This window comes from Antechinus flavipes, chromosome 2 (genome assembly GCF_016432865.1).
Source record: "Antechinus flavipes isolate AdamAnt ecotype Samford, QLD, Australia chromosome 2, AdamAnt_v2, whole genome shotgun sequence".
NCBI classification, from domain to species: Eukaryota; Metazoa; Chordata; class Mammalia; order Dasyuromorphia; family Dasyuridae; genus Antechinus; species Antechinus flavipes.
The window spans coordinates 243,443,487-243,461,317 of NC_067399.1; the positions used below are offsets into that span (position 1 = coordinate 243,443,487).

Genomic DNA, 17,831 nt, shown 5'->3' on the forward strand with positions numbered 1-17,831 from the left:
GTTGTTGTTGTTTCTTGCTCATTTTCTTCCTTCCCTCCCCCTTCTCTCTCTCCCTCTCTTCTTCCCTCCCCCCTTCTCTCTTTCTCTCCCTCCTTTCCATCCTTTCCTTCTCTCCCTCCCTCCTTCCTTCCCTCCCTTCCTTACTTCCCTCCTTCCCTTCCTCCCTTGCTTCCTTTCTCCCTTCCTCCCTTCCTTCCTTTCTCCCTTCTTTCCTTCCCTCTTTTCTTCCTTCCTTCTGTGCTAGGATTAGAGACTCCATCACTGGCCTGAGGGATTTTGGTTGCTTATCTGTGCCGCAGCTACAGCTCTTGCTGGCTTGCCCAGACACTGTGCTGGACCGTACTCTCCTATAACTCAAGTGAAACTGATCTTTGCTAAAGTCCTTCCAATCTATCTTGAGCTGAAAAATTGTTTGATTCGGTCTCTGTAGATTCTATCAATCCAGTATCATGCAAGGGTCCTCAAACTACGGCCCACGGGCGGCGGCTGAGGACGTTTATCCCCCTCATCCAGAGCTATGAAGTTTCTTTATTTAAAGGCCCACAAAATGAAGTTTTTGTTTTTACTATAGTCCAGCCCTCCAACAGTCTGAGGGATAGTGAACTGGCCCCCTATTTAGAAAGTTTGAGGACCCCTGAAAATTTTAGAGTCATGGTTTCATATTGTTTCAGAGAGAAACTGGGGACAGCTCAACCAATTTCCTGACAAGACTCTCCACCACCTTCAATACACAAAATAATAAATAAAATACACAAAAAGTATATTTTAAATTAAATACATTCTATATCAATATATGACACTAGTACCATAGGAGTATGCACTTTATAATTACAAGAACTTCCTTTAATTCTTCATGAATTTGTACTTGGGTTAAAGAGAGACTTGAGGAGGATATGACATAATTCAATCAAATTAGTGATCATCGATCAATTCTGATGAATGTGATCTTCAACAATGAGATGAATCAAATCAGTTCCATTTGTTCAATAATGAATAGAACCAGCTACACCCAGCGAAAGAACTCTGAAAAATGAGTGTGAACCACTACATAGCATTACTAATTCCTCTTTTTGTCTGCTTGCATTTTTTATTTTCTTCACAGGTTAATTGTACATTATTTCAAAGTCCAATTCTTCTTGTGCAACAAAATAACTATGGATATGTATACTATATTGTATTTAATATATACTTTAACATATTTAACATGTATTGGTCTACCTGCCATTTGGGGGAGGGAGTGCGGGGAAGGAGGGGAAAAATTGGAACAAAAGGTTTTGCAATTGTCAATGATGAAAAATTACCCATGCATATGTCTTGTAAATAAAAAGGTATAATAAAAAAAAGATTAGTGATTATCTTGCTCTTCTCCTTTGTTAAATTTATCTTAGGAACAGAAGCAACAAGTGTATGACATTCCAGCCAACTCCGAAAAGGGAGGAAACCAAGTTTCCAAAAGCCATGTGAGTATGATATAAATAATTATATAAATATTTTAAAATAATTTTGTGAAGTTATTAAAAAGCTTTAAAGACCAGAAGTTATATTAGATTGACTCCAAAAGAAGGAGGCAACTATTGCCAGGGCAATAAGAATTGTATTTGAAATCAAAACAGTTAGGTTCAACTCATGGAATTACAGTCTCAGAACTAAAAGGGTTATCTGGTTCAGAAATGATTGGTGTAATCAGAAATCTGAAAATCTGAAAAACAAATATAGAGAGAAATGATTGGTTATGGTGGTGCATCTCTATAATCTCTGATACTTGGGAAGCTAAGGTTGGCGGTTTACTTGAATTCAAGCACCGCTAACAATATTAGGGATAAAGCCTACTGAATTTCTACATTGAGTTTCATATAACAGTATGAGGAACTAAGATCACCACTCTAACTAAGAAAGGGTAAACTGGGCCAGGCTGGAAAAAGAACAAGTCAAAATTTCTTACCAATCAGCAATGAGATTAGTCCTTAGCTGCACTTCCACACTGGCCAAGTTAAGAGAACAGGTCTAGATCTAGAGGTAGATAAGATAGATGGATATGAATAAAGACAGAGAGAGAAAGAGAGAGAGAGAGAGAAGAGAGAGAGAGAGAGAGAGAGAGAGAGAGAGAGAGAGAGAGAGAGAGAGAGAGGAAGGATATCCATAAAGTATGAGAATCTTGTAGGGGAAACAACCACTCAACATTAGAATTTGTGATAGTGATAGAGGAGAGAAAAGCAGGATATACTTTAGATTTTTAAGAAATAGATGTTAAAAGATTAAAAGAAAGGAAAGATGGCCTTTGACTAAAAATACTACAAGAGAAGTCAGCTCAGGAATGAGGAGAAGCATTCATAAATGAAATTCTAAAGACATAAAAAGAAACAACTCCAGTGAAAAAGAAAAGAAGAAGTTGTGTAAAAATACCAATATTGATACATAATGAACTTATCAACCAATTTAGATTTTTTAAAAGCACACACAGAAAATTGAAGAAAGGACAACAGAAGAAAGTTAATAAAGGAGAAGGAGTAAAGTGAGACATGATCCTATAGAGTTCCAGTAATGCCAAAACTCATTATAGGCTGAGTTTGGCAAAGAAATCTAAATATAACAAAAAGGGTGGAATATTTTTTGTCTTGTTTTTTTCTCTTTTAAAGGGGAAAAAAAAGGAAGATTAAAGAAAGAATGGGATCACTGTTCTACAATGCATCTTTACTTATACTCACCTTTGCATTGAGGTGACTCAATATCAAAATACATGTTGCTTTAATATGGAGGAAAATTGATTATATTTTAATAGACAGAGAATAACCCATAAGCTCTCTCTGTAGAGTCAGGGCATTAATTTGGTAGAGGAACAATAAAAATTAATGCAAAACTAGGATAAAAAATAAAAATGAAAAAGGATATAATATCTAATTAAAACAATTCTGGCTTCACCTACTTAAACATGTTATTAAAACCAACAAGTGGGACACCGGTAGAAGAAAGGGCATTGACAGTAATTATAAAAATTTCATATAGAAGCTTATCTAATGTAAATCATAGTCAGCAAATAATCTGATACTTACATAAATGTAAATTGTCATAAGAAAACAAAAGCACATACAAACCACCTTAATTGGTAAACACTTGACTTGACAAAGCAAAGAGCCAAGTTTAGAATGTAAAATGCTTTTAAAAACTTAAGAAAAAAAAGTGGAAGATTATAAGCAGATACATTATAAAATAGCAATAAGAAGATGAAAAAATATTTTAAATAAACTTTTTGGAAAGACAGCCAACAAAATTCTTTTTTTCATATCAAAAACAATGGAAGTAGTATACTTATACTCAAATTTTATAGTCTCAAATGCCATTGAAAAAACAAAGAGGGAAGAAAAGCAGTTGTACCGGCTGAACAAAGATTTATTCTGGAGGTTAAAGATTTACTCTGGAGGTGAAAGATTTTGAAGGTTCTAAGGAATTAATTTCTAAGAGATCTGAAGAAGACTCCAAAGATGGACTTTGTTAGTCTTAGACTTTGTTACTACAAAACAAGATGACAGAGAGAACATCAATAACCACTTATCCATAAACCTAGTTTCTATTCTTTACAATTTTTAAAAGATAATTATACATACATCAAAAAGCACAGTCAGGCTTTTGCAAGTGATATTCCACTATAAACTGCATCTTTACCATCATATAATTAACAGAAAGATCTCCTCTGATAAACAAATGGAAGAACATGAGCAAAAGTCACAAATGATAAGTATGCATAACTAAATCTTGACCTTCATGACTGGCAGGAATACTCACAAGAATGAGATCTGTCAGTCAGTCAATGAGCATTTATTAAGTACCTACTGTTTATCAGGCACTATGTAAAGTGCTAAAGATAAAATGAAAGTCAAAAACAATCTCTACTCTAAAGGAACTCATAATCTATAGCTAGATAGCTAGATGATACATCTAAGTTATAGGAATCTTGAGGGGGAAGTAATCACTCAATGTTAGAATTTGTAAAAATAAATGGGTGAAACAACATGAAAACAATTATATACAAACAAGATATTTACAAGATAAATTGGTGATAATCAATAAAAGCATTATAATTAGGATTAAGAGGGAATGTAAAAGCTTTTTAGAGAAAGGGGAATTTTAGCTGGAACTAGAAGTTAGGGAGTCCAGGAGACTGAGATGAAGAGAAAAAGTATTCTAGATATAAGGGACAACCAATGAAAATATCCACAGTCTAGAGATGGAGTCATGTAGGAGGCAAAAGAAAAGAAAGCAGTGTCTCTGGATTGAGTACATAAAGCAAATGAGGTGTGAGAAGACTAGAAGTGTAAGAGGGGGCAGGTTGTAAAGGACTTTGAATGACAAATACAGGATTTTAAATTTCATCCTGGAGATGACAGGGAACCACTGAAGTTTTTTGATTAAGTGTGTAACACAGATTTGTGATTAACAAGATCAATTTGATAGCTGAATGGAAATAAACTGGATTAGGAAGAGACGAGGTAGAAAAACCACATATTTATTAAAGCATGCTACTATTATAAGATAGTTGCTGACAGGCTTTGTAATTATTATTGGTTCTGTAAATCTATATCTTTTGGCAATATCTAAGTTGAAGCAAAAATTCATGGTCAGGTGCTCTTACACCTGTTTGTTTGTTCCATACAACTGTTAAAATCAAGAAATGGGAAGAAAGTGCTTTATAGACCTTGAATGGGAGCCATTGTTATTGTTTTAGACTGTTGCAACATTTTTGCTTTCAGTTTAATATAGGCAAAAGAGCAAAAAAATTAGGAAAGGAGAACTGGGAGAGACTGTCAGTCTTACTCCTGGCACATAGAAAGTATCTAGTAAATGCTCTTTGATTGATGTGCAGATGAAGACAGACCAGCTTAGGCAGTTATCTGCACATCAATCAAGGAGCATTTATTAGTTACCTCATATTTTTCAGGCAGTGTTTTGGGCAAGAAGAATGCAAAGAAAAAAACTGAAAAGTCCTTGATCTCAAGAAGCTTACATGCTAACAAGAGAAACAATATGTACATGTAGAAGAATAGACAAAATAAATAATATAAATACAATGTAATTTGGGAGGGAGTACACTAGCATCTAGGGGGACAAGAAAAGGCTTCATAGAAAAGGAGGTGCTTACATTAAATTTTGAATAAAGAGAAGGATTCTTTGAAGCAGATATGAGGAAAAGGCATATTCAAGTCATAGGGGATAGCCTGTGTAAACAAAGGGAAATGATGGAAAATAAGAGTACTGCTATGTTTAAAGATCTGGCTTTATTAGGTTGTATGAGAAGGGTAGTAATACCCAGTAAAAAGCCTGGAAAGATAGGCTATTGCCAAGCTACAAAGAGCTTTAAAATTTACCCAAATTATCCTAGAAGCAATAGAGTCATTAAAGCAATAGTCACTACTCAGAGGAATGACATGGTCAGACTGTCACTTAAGGGAAATCATTTTGATGGCTATATGGGGTTGACTGGAGTGAAGAGAGACTTGAAGCAGAGTGACCAATTAGGAAACCATAATGGAATTAATATTTGTCAAGGTAGTTAGGTGGTACAGTGGACGGAACACTGACTCCCATTAGAGTCAGGAGGACCTGAGTTCAAATTTGGCCTCAGACACTAGTTCTGTGACCTTGGGCAAAGTCACTTACCCAATTGCTTCCTCATACCACAACCTCCCTATGAAAAAAAATTGTCTTATTATTTCATATTATTTCATAGTAAAACTGTGAGGTTCAAAAGAGATATTGAGTTATTGCACAATTAAATGATCAGTCAAGAAAGATTACTATATAAAGGTCCTGTGTTAAGCACTAGGAATCTTAAAAAAAGGCAAAAAAAATCCCTGCTCTCAAAGATCTCACCTTCTAATGGAGAAGATAACAAATAATAAATTATATATATATATATATATTAATTATATACATATATACAGGGTAAGTTGGAAATAATCACAGAGTGAAGGCACTAGCAATAAACAGAATAAGAAAATAATTGGCAAAAGACAGGACTACCCTAAGGTAGCTAGTTGATGCAGTGGATAGAGTACCAGCCCTGAAGTCAGAAGGATCTGAATTCAAATCTTCCTCAGACACTTAACACTTACTGTTGTGAGACCCTGAGCAAGTTACTTAACCCCAATTGCCTGAGATTTGAAGGAGGTCAGGGAAGCCATAAGGAAAAGGTGAATGAAAGAGGGCATTCCAGCTCTGAGGAGAGTCAATGAAAATTCCTTAATCAGAAGAAATCAAAGTTATCTATAGTCACTAGAAAGAATTCTCTAAATCACTACTGATTAGAGAAATGCAAATTAAAACAACTCTGAGGTACCACTTTAATTACCACTTGATCAGATTGACTAATATGGCAAAAAAAAAAAAATGAAAATGATGGACATTGGAAAAGATATGGGAAAACTAGGGCATTAATGTCCTGTTGATGGAGTTGTGAACTGATCCAACCATTCTAAAGAGCAATTTGGAACTAGATCAAAAGAGCTTTAAAACTGGGCATACCCTGTGATCCAACAATATAACTTCTAGATCTATATCCCAAAGACATAAAAAAAAATGTACAAAATAATTTATAGAAGTTCTTTTTTGTGGTGGCTAAGATTTAGAAATCCAGGGGATGCCCATCAAAAAAACAATTAAACAAGTTGTGATATGGGATTGTAATGGAGTATTATGGTACTATATGAAATAACAAGAAGAATGATTTCAGAAAAATCCTGAAAAAACTTATATGAGCTGATGCAAAGTGAAGTGAACAGAACTAGGAGAATATTATACAACAATATTGTTCAATGAAAAACTGTGAATGACTTAGCTATTCGCAACAATATAATGATTCAATACAATGATCCCAAAGGACTAATGAAGGACAGAGAAAGAACTGACATTGTTCGAATACAGACTGAAGCATGCCGTTTTCAATTTTCTTTCTTTTATTCAAGTATTTTGATACAAAGTGACTAATATGGAAATGTTTTACATGATTACACATATATGATCTAAATCTGATTGCTTACCATCTCAGGAAGAGGAGAAGGGAGGGGAAAAGGAAGTACAGAATTTGAAATTCAAAACTTAAAAAAAACCCAAATGTTAAAAATTGTTTTAGCATGTAATTGGGGGAAAAATAAAATATATGTTAACTTTGGGAGAAAAAATTAAGCAGGCTGGAGAACACTAAAGAAAGAGTAAAACATCTGACAATTAACACAAATAATTTTTCACTTGTTTGCTCAGTAAACATTAAATTGGGCCTAGCCAAAGCAAAAGAAAGAAAGAGAGAAAAGAAAATGCCCTAGTCAGGAGATGGAATATATTATAAAAGACACAATTAGCTTTTGTTTATGAGAGATATTCTTGTTATTAAATTTTTATTGGGTTCTTTCTTGCATAGGTTTATGATGTACCCCCTCCAACTGCAAGAGTCGTTTCTATGCCCTGCTTTGTTTCTCCATCAACAAAATCTGTTAAAAAAGTCTGCTATAACACTTTGCCCAGTCCTCAGAAGCCTGAATGGATTTATGACACCCCAGTGTCTCCAGAAAAAACAGATTTGAAAAAAGCATCCCCATCAAATTCCCCAGAACAGAAGGTGCTCTATGATATCCCACCTCCTAGGTATATATCAACCTTAGAAAATTCACCAAATGATAAATCAAAGACACTCCAACCACAAAGGGATAACCAGTACAGAAATGTATGCCCAGTTCAGAAAAAAATCAGTGCCCCAGAAATGCCTGTATATGCATTTCCACCCTCGCGAGATGTACTACCCTTGAAACCTAGAATTGAATATGCTGTTCCCCCCAGTTTTCTGATTCCTCGGGTAGAGCAGCAGAACACAAAGCCCAACATTTATGACATTCCCAAAGGGAATGTTTCTCAGCTTGGAAAAGATCCTGAAAAGAAAAATGATGCTTCAGAAAACTGTGTTTATCGTGTTCCCTCTTGGCTACCAAGACATCCAAGATCAATATCCCCTGAGCTCTCCGAGCAAGACAGATTATCAATTTCCAGTATAGATAGCAGAACTAGTATATCTTCTTGCTCCTCAGCTTCTACTGATCCCTCATCTATTTCCTCATCGGAAGAACCAGGCAAAGAGATTATGTTGGATCTGGATTTGGCCAAAGAAATGGTAACAGATCTACAGCACAGAGTAGCTAGCTCTATAGCAAGTCTAATGATCTTTGTGAGCAGTAAGTGGAGATTCAAAGAATACTTGGAAGCAAACATTGATGGAATCCATAGAGCTGCTGACCACATCAAGGCATCACTGGGAGAGTTTCTGGATTTTGCCCAATTGGTCAGTGTGAATGCTAGCAATCTCACTGACAATAACCTTCAAGTCAGGATAAAAAAGCAACTACAGATTATTTCAGATTCCTACCAGATTCTCCTAGAAACAAGGGAAGCTCTGAATAACTGCAATTGGTCTCTGGACATTCTTATTACTGACAAACTTCAGAACAATCCTGATGATCTGGACAGATTTGTCATGGTGGCTCGGACAATTCCAGAAGACATCAAGCGCTTTGTCTCCATCATCATTGCAAATGGGAAGCTCCTTTTTAAACAGAACTGTGAGAAAGAAGAGATGAAAACAGATCATAAACTTGAAACATTCACTCAGGTCCCCAGAAGAAAAGATTTTGATTTGCAACAAGGAACTATTGCTCTTGGTAAGCCAAGGGAAAGCAAATTTTCTTCTGAGCCATCAAGTAGGAATATGAGGAATGTCTGTGAGCAAGATAAATCACAGGTTAGTGAAATTTATTGAAATTTATTTTTAAAAAAAGAAGAAACAGCTTGGATTGTGACAACTAAATTGGATGCAACTTACAGAATCTCTTTTAGCAGGAAAAAAAAAAAAGGTGTGGTTTATTGTTTTAAGAGTAATAGGGAATTGGGGTGGGGAGACACAAAAATTAATACAATGTGCCAGAAAATAAAATTGATAAAAATGGCATTAAACTGGAAAACTCAATAATATTTATTTATTCATTCACAGGTTTTTATTAAATAACTACTAAACAGGTAGCTGCAGCTAGTTGGTGTAGTAGATAGAGCACCAATTTTGAAGTCAGGAGGACCTGAGTTCAAATTTGACCTCAGACACTTAATACTTCCTGGCTGTGTGACCCTGGGCAGATCACTTAACCCCAATTGCCTCAGCCAAAAAAAAAAAAAGGAAAAAAAAGTCTCCAGTCTAAACAACTACTATATGCAAGGCTAGCAGTAATTGGGAATCAAAGATTACAAATGAAACAGTTCCTAAACTCAAAACATTTATTGAGGATGAGGGAATTATATGCATACAAATAAACAAATAAACCAATACAAAACATATACTATACAAACTAAATGTCTTCAACTTATCCTCTAAGTATCTTGCATATATAAAGTTTGCATTTATCTTTCTCCATTAGACTGAAATCCTTGAGTTTTTCTTTTATATCCCCAGTTCTGATTGACTCAGATTGAATGTAAATAGCAATCATTTCTGCTTTGAGTAGAAACTCTAAGGATCTTCCCCTCTCAGATCCATCCATTTATTTATTTAGCTTTTTTTTTTTCTTTTGGACTAGATGAAAAAGGAGATTCTTTGCCTCCATTGCTACCTAGCTTTAATTGAGATCTGTGGAAGACCTTAGTTTAAAAAGGCCAAGTCTCTTATTGCATCTAGAGCCATCTCCAGTTGTCCTGATCTAAATCTGTCCACTGGACTCAAATGGCTTAGAAAGGAAAAATGAGGCAGGGGACCTTGCATAGGCCTCCCTTACTTCAATCCAATTCACTTGCATGTCATGGCATTCCCTCCCAGATATCATGTCCTGTTCCAGAAGGAAAGACAAACAACAACCTTTGACAAGTGCAGTTGAAGGGCTAATGAGAACATTGAGATCAATGGTATAGAACCCCAGAAGAGAAAGGGGAACAGTATAGAAACTTGAGGGATCTTCTGTATAAGATGGATGATATTTTTAACATTTAGGGAACAACAGATTTCTACTAAAAATTAATGGAAGGCAAGTCCCTATTATACATTGGCCATAGGTAACTTTAAAACAAGTGTAGCCTCTGACAATGTTTTGATTCTTTCTATATAAAAGTCCTAATTTCAATACAAAATTCAATACAAAATATTTCTAAAAATCTTCAAATTTATACAATATTGTTTAGAGAAAGCTAAAAAGAAAGGGCAAATACTACATTACGATATTAATTCTTCTATCTGAACAGCTTGTGATTTCTCCAAAAATAAGCTGAGTTCAGACAGTAAAAAGGTTACATGAGAAATATCTCAAGGTTCTAAAAAAATTAAAGAGATTGTAACAGTTTTGAAATAAATGACTATTTTAAGGCATATTTGTGTTTCAGAAGACAATGAACCTGGAAGATGTACAGAAACCAGTTTTCAAGCAAGTAGAAAAGAAAAAAGACTTTAAAGTAAAGGTACAGTATGATACTTATTTTTCCTGTCAATGTTTCTATCTTTGAACAACACTTCAAATGCTATGAACAACCCAACACACTAACAAAAAGACAGATTAAGAGATTTTAAAAAAAATTCTAAAAAGACTTTTGAGATCACAGATCCAGCACTGAAAGGGACTTTAAGAATCATCTGATCCAGCTTCAACATTTTACTAGGGAGGAAATAAGAGGTCCAAAAAAGCAAAGGAGCTTACTTAAGGCCACATATTTAGTGGCATCTCTAGTACTAGAACCTTGGCTTTTTGTCTTTTAAATCTGTCTTTCCAATGCCACACTGCCTCATTTAAAAAAAAAAATGTATGTTCATTAAATCTTAAGCTATTAACACAGAGAAGCGTGTTCTGTTAATTAGGTATTTGTTAATAACAAATTTCAAGCATCTCAAATCACAAAAAGAGGCACTACATACAAAATGTTATTTCATGTCTTTTAAAAAATAGTTATGACTAATATAGAAATATACTATACTAATATAGAAATATAGAAATAGAAATAATATAGAAAATAGAATATAATATAGAAATAATATAGAAATATACCATGTAACCTATATCAAATTGCTTGCTTTCTCAATGAGCAGGGCTAAGAGAGAGAGAGGGAAGAAGAGATTTTGGAACTAAAAAAATTTTAGTTCCATTCCCCTTCCCTAGTTACATTAAAGGCAATTTTAAACATTAATTTTTTGAAAATTTTGAAATTCAAATTTTTTCCTCCCTCCACAACCCTGCTCTGTGAGACAGTAAGCAATTTGATATGTTATACATGTTCAATCACGTAAAACATTACCATATTTGTCATAATGAAAAAGAAGACACAGACCCAAAGGGGGGGAAGCATCACAAAAAAATAAAGTAAAAAATAGAATGCTTTGATCTGCATTCAGATACCATCAGTTCTTTCTCTGTAGATAGATAGGATTTTTGATCATAGGTCCTTCAGAACTGTCTTGGATCTTTCTATTGCTGAGGATAGCAAAATCATTCATAGTTGATTGCTGTATGGTATTGCTGTTATTGCATACAATGTTCTTCTGGTTCTACTCGTTTCATTTTGCATTAGTTCATATAGGTCTTTTCAGGTTTTTATGAAATCTGCCTGCTTGTCATTTCCTATAGCATAATAATATTGTAATATAATTATATACCACAACTTGTTTAGCCATTCCCCAGTTGATGGGGATGCCTTTAATTTCTAGTTCTTTGCCTTTACAAAAAACTGCTATATTTACAAATTTTGTACAAATAAGTTCTTCTTCCACCCCTTTAAAAATTTTTTTGGAATACATATCTAGTAGTGGTATTGCTGGACCAAAGAGTATGCAATTGTAAAGCTCTTTGGACACAGGAACTCAAAAATGTTAAAAACAAATGTTAAAAAATTTTACATGTAATTGGGATTTAATTTAGGGATTGTTAATTCAAATTTTATCCATATGTCAAGTGTTTATCTGTGACCTTGGGTGTGTTTTTAAAAAATATTTTGAAAATTATTTAAACATAATTGGTTTTCTTTGTAATTTCAAGTATTTTATTTTATGCATTTGAAAATAATTATTTTGAGGAGTCCAATTTTGCCAGACTGCTCAAGGGATCAATGACAAACACAAAAATCTTAAGTATTCCCAGTGTATAATGATGTCCTAAATCAGAAAGTTTTTAATATCTAGATGCAATGTTCACTCATCATAAATGACTATTTTACTTTGGAGCTATCTGTTTTGGGATATATATGTGTGTGTGTGTGTGTATTTTTTTTTTTTTTTTTTTTGCACAATGATTTACAACTTGTATTCATGATCATGCATTGGGGCATTGAAATTTTTTTATTACCTTCATTTCACAAATGAGAATCCTAAGACAAAGAAGTTCTGACATCCCCATAGTCACATCTCTAGGAGAATTCAAATCAAGATGTCCAGAATCTACCTATCACTCCATATTATGTAGTCACAACTTTATTTGGAGAATAGCATAGTATCTCCTTATACTGATAAAACATTTCGATAGCATTGCCTTATTTGATCTTCAAAATTATCCTGTGAAGTAGGAATGATAGAGATTATTCTTGTTTTATGCATGAGGAAACTAGTGTCCAGGAAAGAATAGGTCTTCTTAGACAATTCATTTCTGTTTTAAGGCTTATTTTCTCCTATATAAGATGACATTTTATGAACTCATGGCATTGGATCAAAGGTTGATAACCCTTTGTTGTAGGTCCTACTTGACAGTCTGGTGAAACCTTTGGACTCCTTTTTCAGTCTAACATTTTAAAATAGTTGAAGTGCTAAATTTCAGTTGGAGGTTAATAAAAATAAAAATGTGATACCCCCCATTTAAGTTTACTCCACTCCTCTCCCCCAACTAGGTTAAGAAGCCCTATACTAAATCAGTGATCTCAAACTCAAATAGAAATTGGGCCACTAAATCTTTAAGCAAAGAATTCTGCCATTTGCACATTGACTTGGTAAAAAGCATATATTAGAATTATGTCTTATTGTATTTTTCTTTTGGTTAAATATTTCCCAATTGCATTTTACTTTGCTTCTGGCTCTGCAGTTATAAGGCTCATCCTGATTAACTTGTTTGACTATATTTAATAATCTCAGAATTTAAAAGAGTTGTGAGGAGCCCATTTAACCATCTGACCTTAAGTCAAAGATACTGTCTATCTCTAACAATTTATGTTCTTTAGACTCTTGTGGCCCTAATATTCTTTGTTCCATAGGTCCTCACTACTTTGACATTCTGTATTTTAAAGTCCCTTTGAGCACTAATATTCTAGCTGTGGTCCCTTCCAATTTCAAAAGTTCCTGACTATAAAGACAGGCCCAAAACTGCATGACTGGCATGTACTAGCCATAGTACTACTAGAATTATACTTAAATTCAAGTCTTAAATTTTTCATGTAATTGTTCTTTTCACTATATATCATACCAGGTTCCCTTCTTGAATATTAAAACAATAAAAATTACTTTTCATTAATAGGAGCGTGTTTTTTTCTTTCTAGAGTCTTTCTTCTACAAACCACAAACAACTGAGTAGTCAGGATTCAGAGAAGAAAATCAACCTTTCAGAACACTGCAGACTTTACTTTGGTGGGCTTCTTAAAGCCATTGGCATATTTAATACCAGCCTTAGCAATAATCAACCACCTGAAATTTTTATCACTCAGAGTAAATTGATCATCATGATAGGCCAAAAGTTGGTGGACTCCCTTTGTCAAGAAACAAAGGAAAAAGATGTTCGCAATGAGATTCTCTACAGTAGCAGCCAGCTTTGTGGCTTATTGAAGAATCTGGCTGTGGCTACTAAGAATGCCGTCCTCAAATATCCTAATGATGCTGCAATGAAAGAACTTCAGCAGGAAGCAGAGAAGCTGTATAAACACACACGACAAGTCAGAGAAACCCTGGAATGAGATCTTAATTCAGTCCTCCATGTATTACAGAGCTTCAGCAATCCTTGCTGGGTTAGTTTTACAACTAGCTTCTGCCCATACTCTTAGGTGCTGGTATCAGCACCTACAGACTACGGTACACATGTTGCTAGGAATTTCCAGGACATTGGTTCCATATGAAACCCTGGCACAAAGTGAAGCATTACTAAGCAAGGATTTTAAGCATGTCTGGGATCAGCATGTAAAGTAGTAATCTGATGCAAGTTTTTTCTATTAGTGGGCATCTACTGTATGCAAAGCAATGGGGAAGATATAAAATTTGATATAGTTCTGGACCTCTTAAGAGTTGATAGTATAGGAAATTCTTATTTATGTGGCCCCTGAAAGCTTATAAAGTATTTACCTCACAACAACCTTGTAAAGGAAGCAAAGTATTATTATACCCAGATAGGAAACTGAAGTTCAAAGCAATTAAATGGTTCGTTCATAGTGAGACAGCTAATGAGTATAAGGCCAGGATTTAAAACTAGATCTTGTGACTCTTAAGTCCTATGCTTGTTTTATAGAAGTTAATTTTTATATTGGTTAAAATATTTAAATCCATTTTTCTTTCGTTTTTTATGAAAAGCATACCAGACCTCTCCCTCTTTGGAATTTATTTTGTTAGGAAAAAATACAAACTTTTTTGTAATTGCTTGTTACACTAAAATGTCATCCGCTGAAGTTTTATTTTAATCAGTTTAAATATTCATACTATATTCACAAAATCCATGGATTTTATCTTTTGAATTTCTTGTTAATTTATTTTGATTTGACATTTTGACAGAATCATATATTGTGCACACATTTTTATATTGTTAGTCATCACAGTTCTGTATATTTTATAGTTTTATTTAAATATAACATTTAAATAATATGAGGCAAAAGCATTAATTATAGCATCATTTTTGTCCTTTGGAGAGATCTATGTCCCAAGATGTTTGATCTCAAACATAGGTAAAAAATTCATTTAGAATAATTTAAAAAAGGATCATTTTCACATTTGGTATTTTATCTGTTTCCAGAACATGTCCAAAAAATTGACTTCTTGGTATTGTCTCCATTTGCCATAATGACAAACTGTCTTTGAGGCCTTTGAAAGTAACACATGTTGATTCCTTTAGACAAATAGAAGTATAGCAGGGAAGTGTTATAAAAGCATTCTCAAGTAATCTCCACCACCACTAAGAAAGTTAAAACTCTTGCTCTATGAAACCCTTGATTAAATTCTTTTTCAGGCTATGGTCACACCCTTCCTTGAATTCTTCAGTATAAGAACCAGGCCTTCTTTATCTTGGCCACATATGCACATAGGGAATAGAATCAGAATACAAAATAAAGATTGCTAGAATTTTGCTGATTCTCATTTAGCTAAGTCTCCTGGAATGGAAAGAATTTTTTCTTCTTGTGAAATTTGTTCCATAAATTTGAACAGTGGAATTAGGGTGGAGATGGACGATTCTTAAAACTGACATGTGCCTCTGAAACCTACGTGTAATACAAAAGTTCCTAAAACAAATTTACATCTTCGATTGTATTTGTATTTTTTAAATAAGAAAAATAAAAGTTCAAATCATGGATCTTTATTCCCCAAGACAAAATACAAACTGAAGAAGTAAAACCACAGTAGAAAAAGGCTATTCTTAACTAAATGTGTTTCCTTCCCTTTTTAAAAGATGGAGGTGGTGGGAGGAATTTTTCAATATGTAGATTCAGCTGCAAGATTCTGAAATTTTAATTTAAAAAGTGGAAGGAAAACTATTTTGGGGGTGTTACAAAAACACAGTAAGAAAACATACTTCACCAAATATATGTTTGTATCCTTGGAAACAGCACAAATGGAAAAAGGGAAGGCTGTTTTAATAGCAACCAGAAATGTAATTCCAAACTTAATGGAAGAGTAGGGACTTCTATAGGGAGACTATTAAGATCTTTGCTACTCCTACCTTTTTGTTTCCTTTTTTGTTCCTTTGTTGTGGCTTTTTGTTTCAATGATGCTTCATTGAAAGAAGGTAACCTTTGTTTCTAAAACATTTGTCCTAGTCCTACCAACCTACAACCTGGCAATATCTTTGCCAAGAAAACTCTAAAAGGAGTCATGAAGTATTAGTTATGATTGAAAACATTTCCTAACTTTCTCAAACTAGAAAAACCTTGAATATGACCAGGTATATATACAAACTATGAGTTTCAGATAGGTTGCTGAGTAATGAATTATGGAACCACCACAACTAGCAGAATCCAAATACCATCAAGTAAAAGCTGTACAAGAGTTGAAATTTTTAGTGGTTGGAGGAAGTAACTCCATAGGAAAAACCATGTAATCTTGGTGCTTAACAGATTAAGATAATAATAGTTATATTATCTATATAGTAATTATTATCATTTTAATTTATTAAATTCCAAGGATCCATAAGACCAGACCCTATATCCCAGAGTTGCGATACGGATAAAATAATAGTTGCAAAATTTTGGCACAAATTATCTCCTTTTATCCTTATACCAATTCTGGGAAACAGGGTCTTTTATTATCCCTATTTTACAGATGAGGAAAATGAAGCAGGCCCAGACTTACCCAGAGTTACAAGGTAAGCACTTGAATCCAGATTTCAACTCAGTTCTACCTGACTCCAGGTCCAGTGCTCTATCCACTGTGTCACCTAGCTGCTTCCAATAAAGTATATAAAGCAATACAAGTGCTATACAAATGTCAAGTTCTATTATTGTCTCAAAAATTTTTATTATAGTTTGTTGTTTCTTCATCTTATTCTTAAATTTAGAATTGACAAGAAACCTCAGTATTATCTATTTCAATTTGTTCATTTTCTAGATGAGAACTAAGAAGCCCAGAAAGTTACATGCCCATGATCTTATAGGGAGCAAGTAATGGAGGCCAGGATTGAAATTTAAGTCTTCTGACTCCAAATCCTTTTCTTCCTTCCTCCCCCTATTCTACTATGCTGCCTGAGTAAACTGTTGTATCATCTATACACATAAAAGTAATGTTAAGAATCCAGCTGTTACTTGTATCAATTTGGCACTAGAAGAACTTGTTTCCACAACAGCAACTCAGGACAGGTGACAAGGAAGTATGTGGCTACCAGATTCTTACCCAGTGTTCAACAACTTGACATTTCTTCCCTTGTTCTGTCTGGAAGTTACTTGATAGTCATGACTTATTAGCTCCTATAGCCCCAATTACCCGTCAAACATTTCCTTTAACGGGTAGTTCTATGATACTAACAGTAAAACTTGAAGTTTGTAGTTAAAAACTATTTAGAGAAATTAATACCAAAATCTTCATTTAGAAGAGACAAATTCTCTAATTCCTTTATATTAACCATCAACCTCTCTAATTCTTTCATCAATAATAAATTTCAATCACTTAGGCAAAAACCCTTTGTCTACCATCCTACCCTACTCCAAACTGGAGTTCTTTCCCAGAACTAATTTCATCTGCAGTGAACAGAGGGACATACAGGTCAAGAACCACTATAGATATTGGTAATGGGTCCTTAATTGGTCCTTAATGTTGCTTGCTTTGTGAATGCTCAGCAGCTCATAGGATCATAGATTCCGAACTGGAAGTACCCTTAGAGGTCATCCAGTCTAATCTGTAAGTGAGGAAACTGACATTCAGAAGATTAAAAAACTTTCTAATGGTCACACTGATGACAAAAGGTAAAATTCAAACTCATGTCCTCTGACTCTAATGCCAGTGCTTTCAAGCCCATCACACTACCTTTCTAGTTATAACTGACAGTGCTGCCTCTACTGATGCCAAAAAACTGGGAATCTGTTATATGTGTAGCAGACTGCTCTATTCCAGAAATAGAGAGGGTTCAGTATCATGGAATGACATGGTATGGGTACAGGACTGAGTG

General features: G+C 34.3%; 1 protein-coding gene across 1 annotated transcript in view; it reads left to right on the forward strand.

The window, feature by feature from the left end:
* CASS4 (Cas scaffold protein family member 4) overlaps window positions 1–16,655 on the forward strand; it is a gene marked incomplete at its 5' end in the record, with an annotated part of 31,167 nt that extends 14,512 nt beyond the window's left edge. The window contains 4 exons of the mRNA XM_051976626.1: window positions 1,389–1,460; window positions 7,409–8,776; window positions 10,396–10,470; window positions 13,519–16,655. Coding sequence (XP_051832586.1) covers window positions 1,389–1,460; window positions 7,409–8,776; window positions 10,396–10,470; window positions 13,519–13,929 — 1,926 coding nt within the window. The remainder of the gene's footprint in view (window positions 1–1,388; window positions 1,461–7,408; window positions 8,777–10,395; window positions 10,471–13,518) is intronic.
* Between the last annotated feature and the right edge of the window lie 1,176 nt (window positions 16,656–17,831).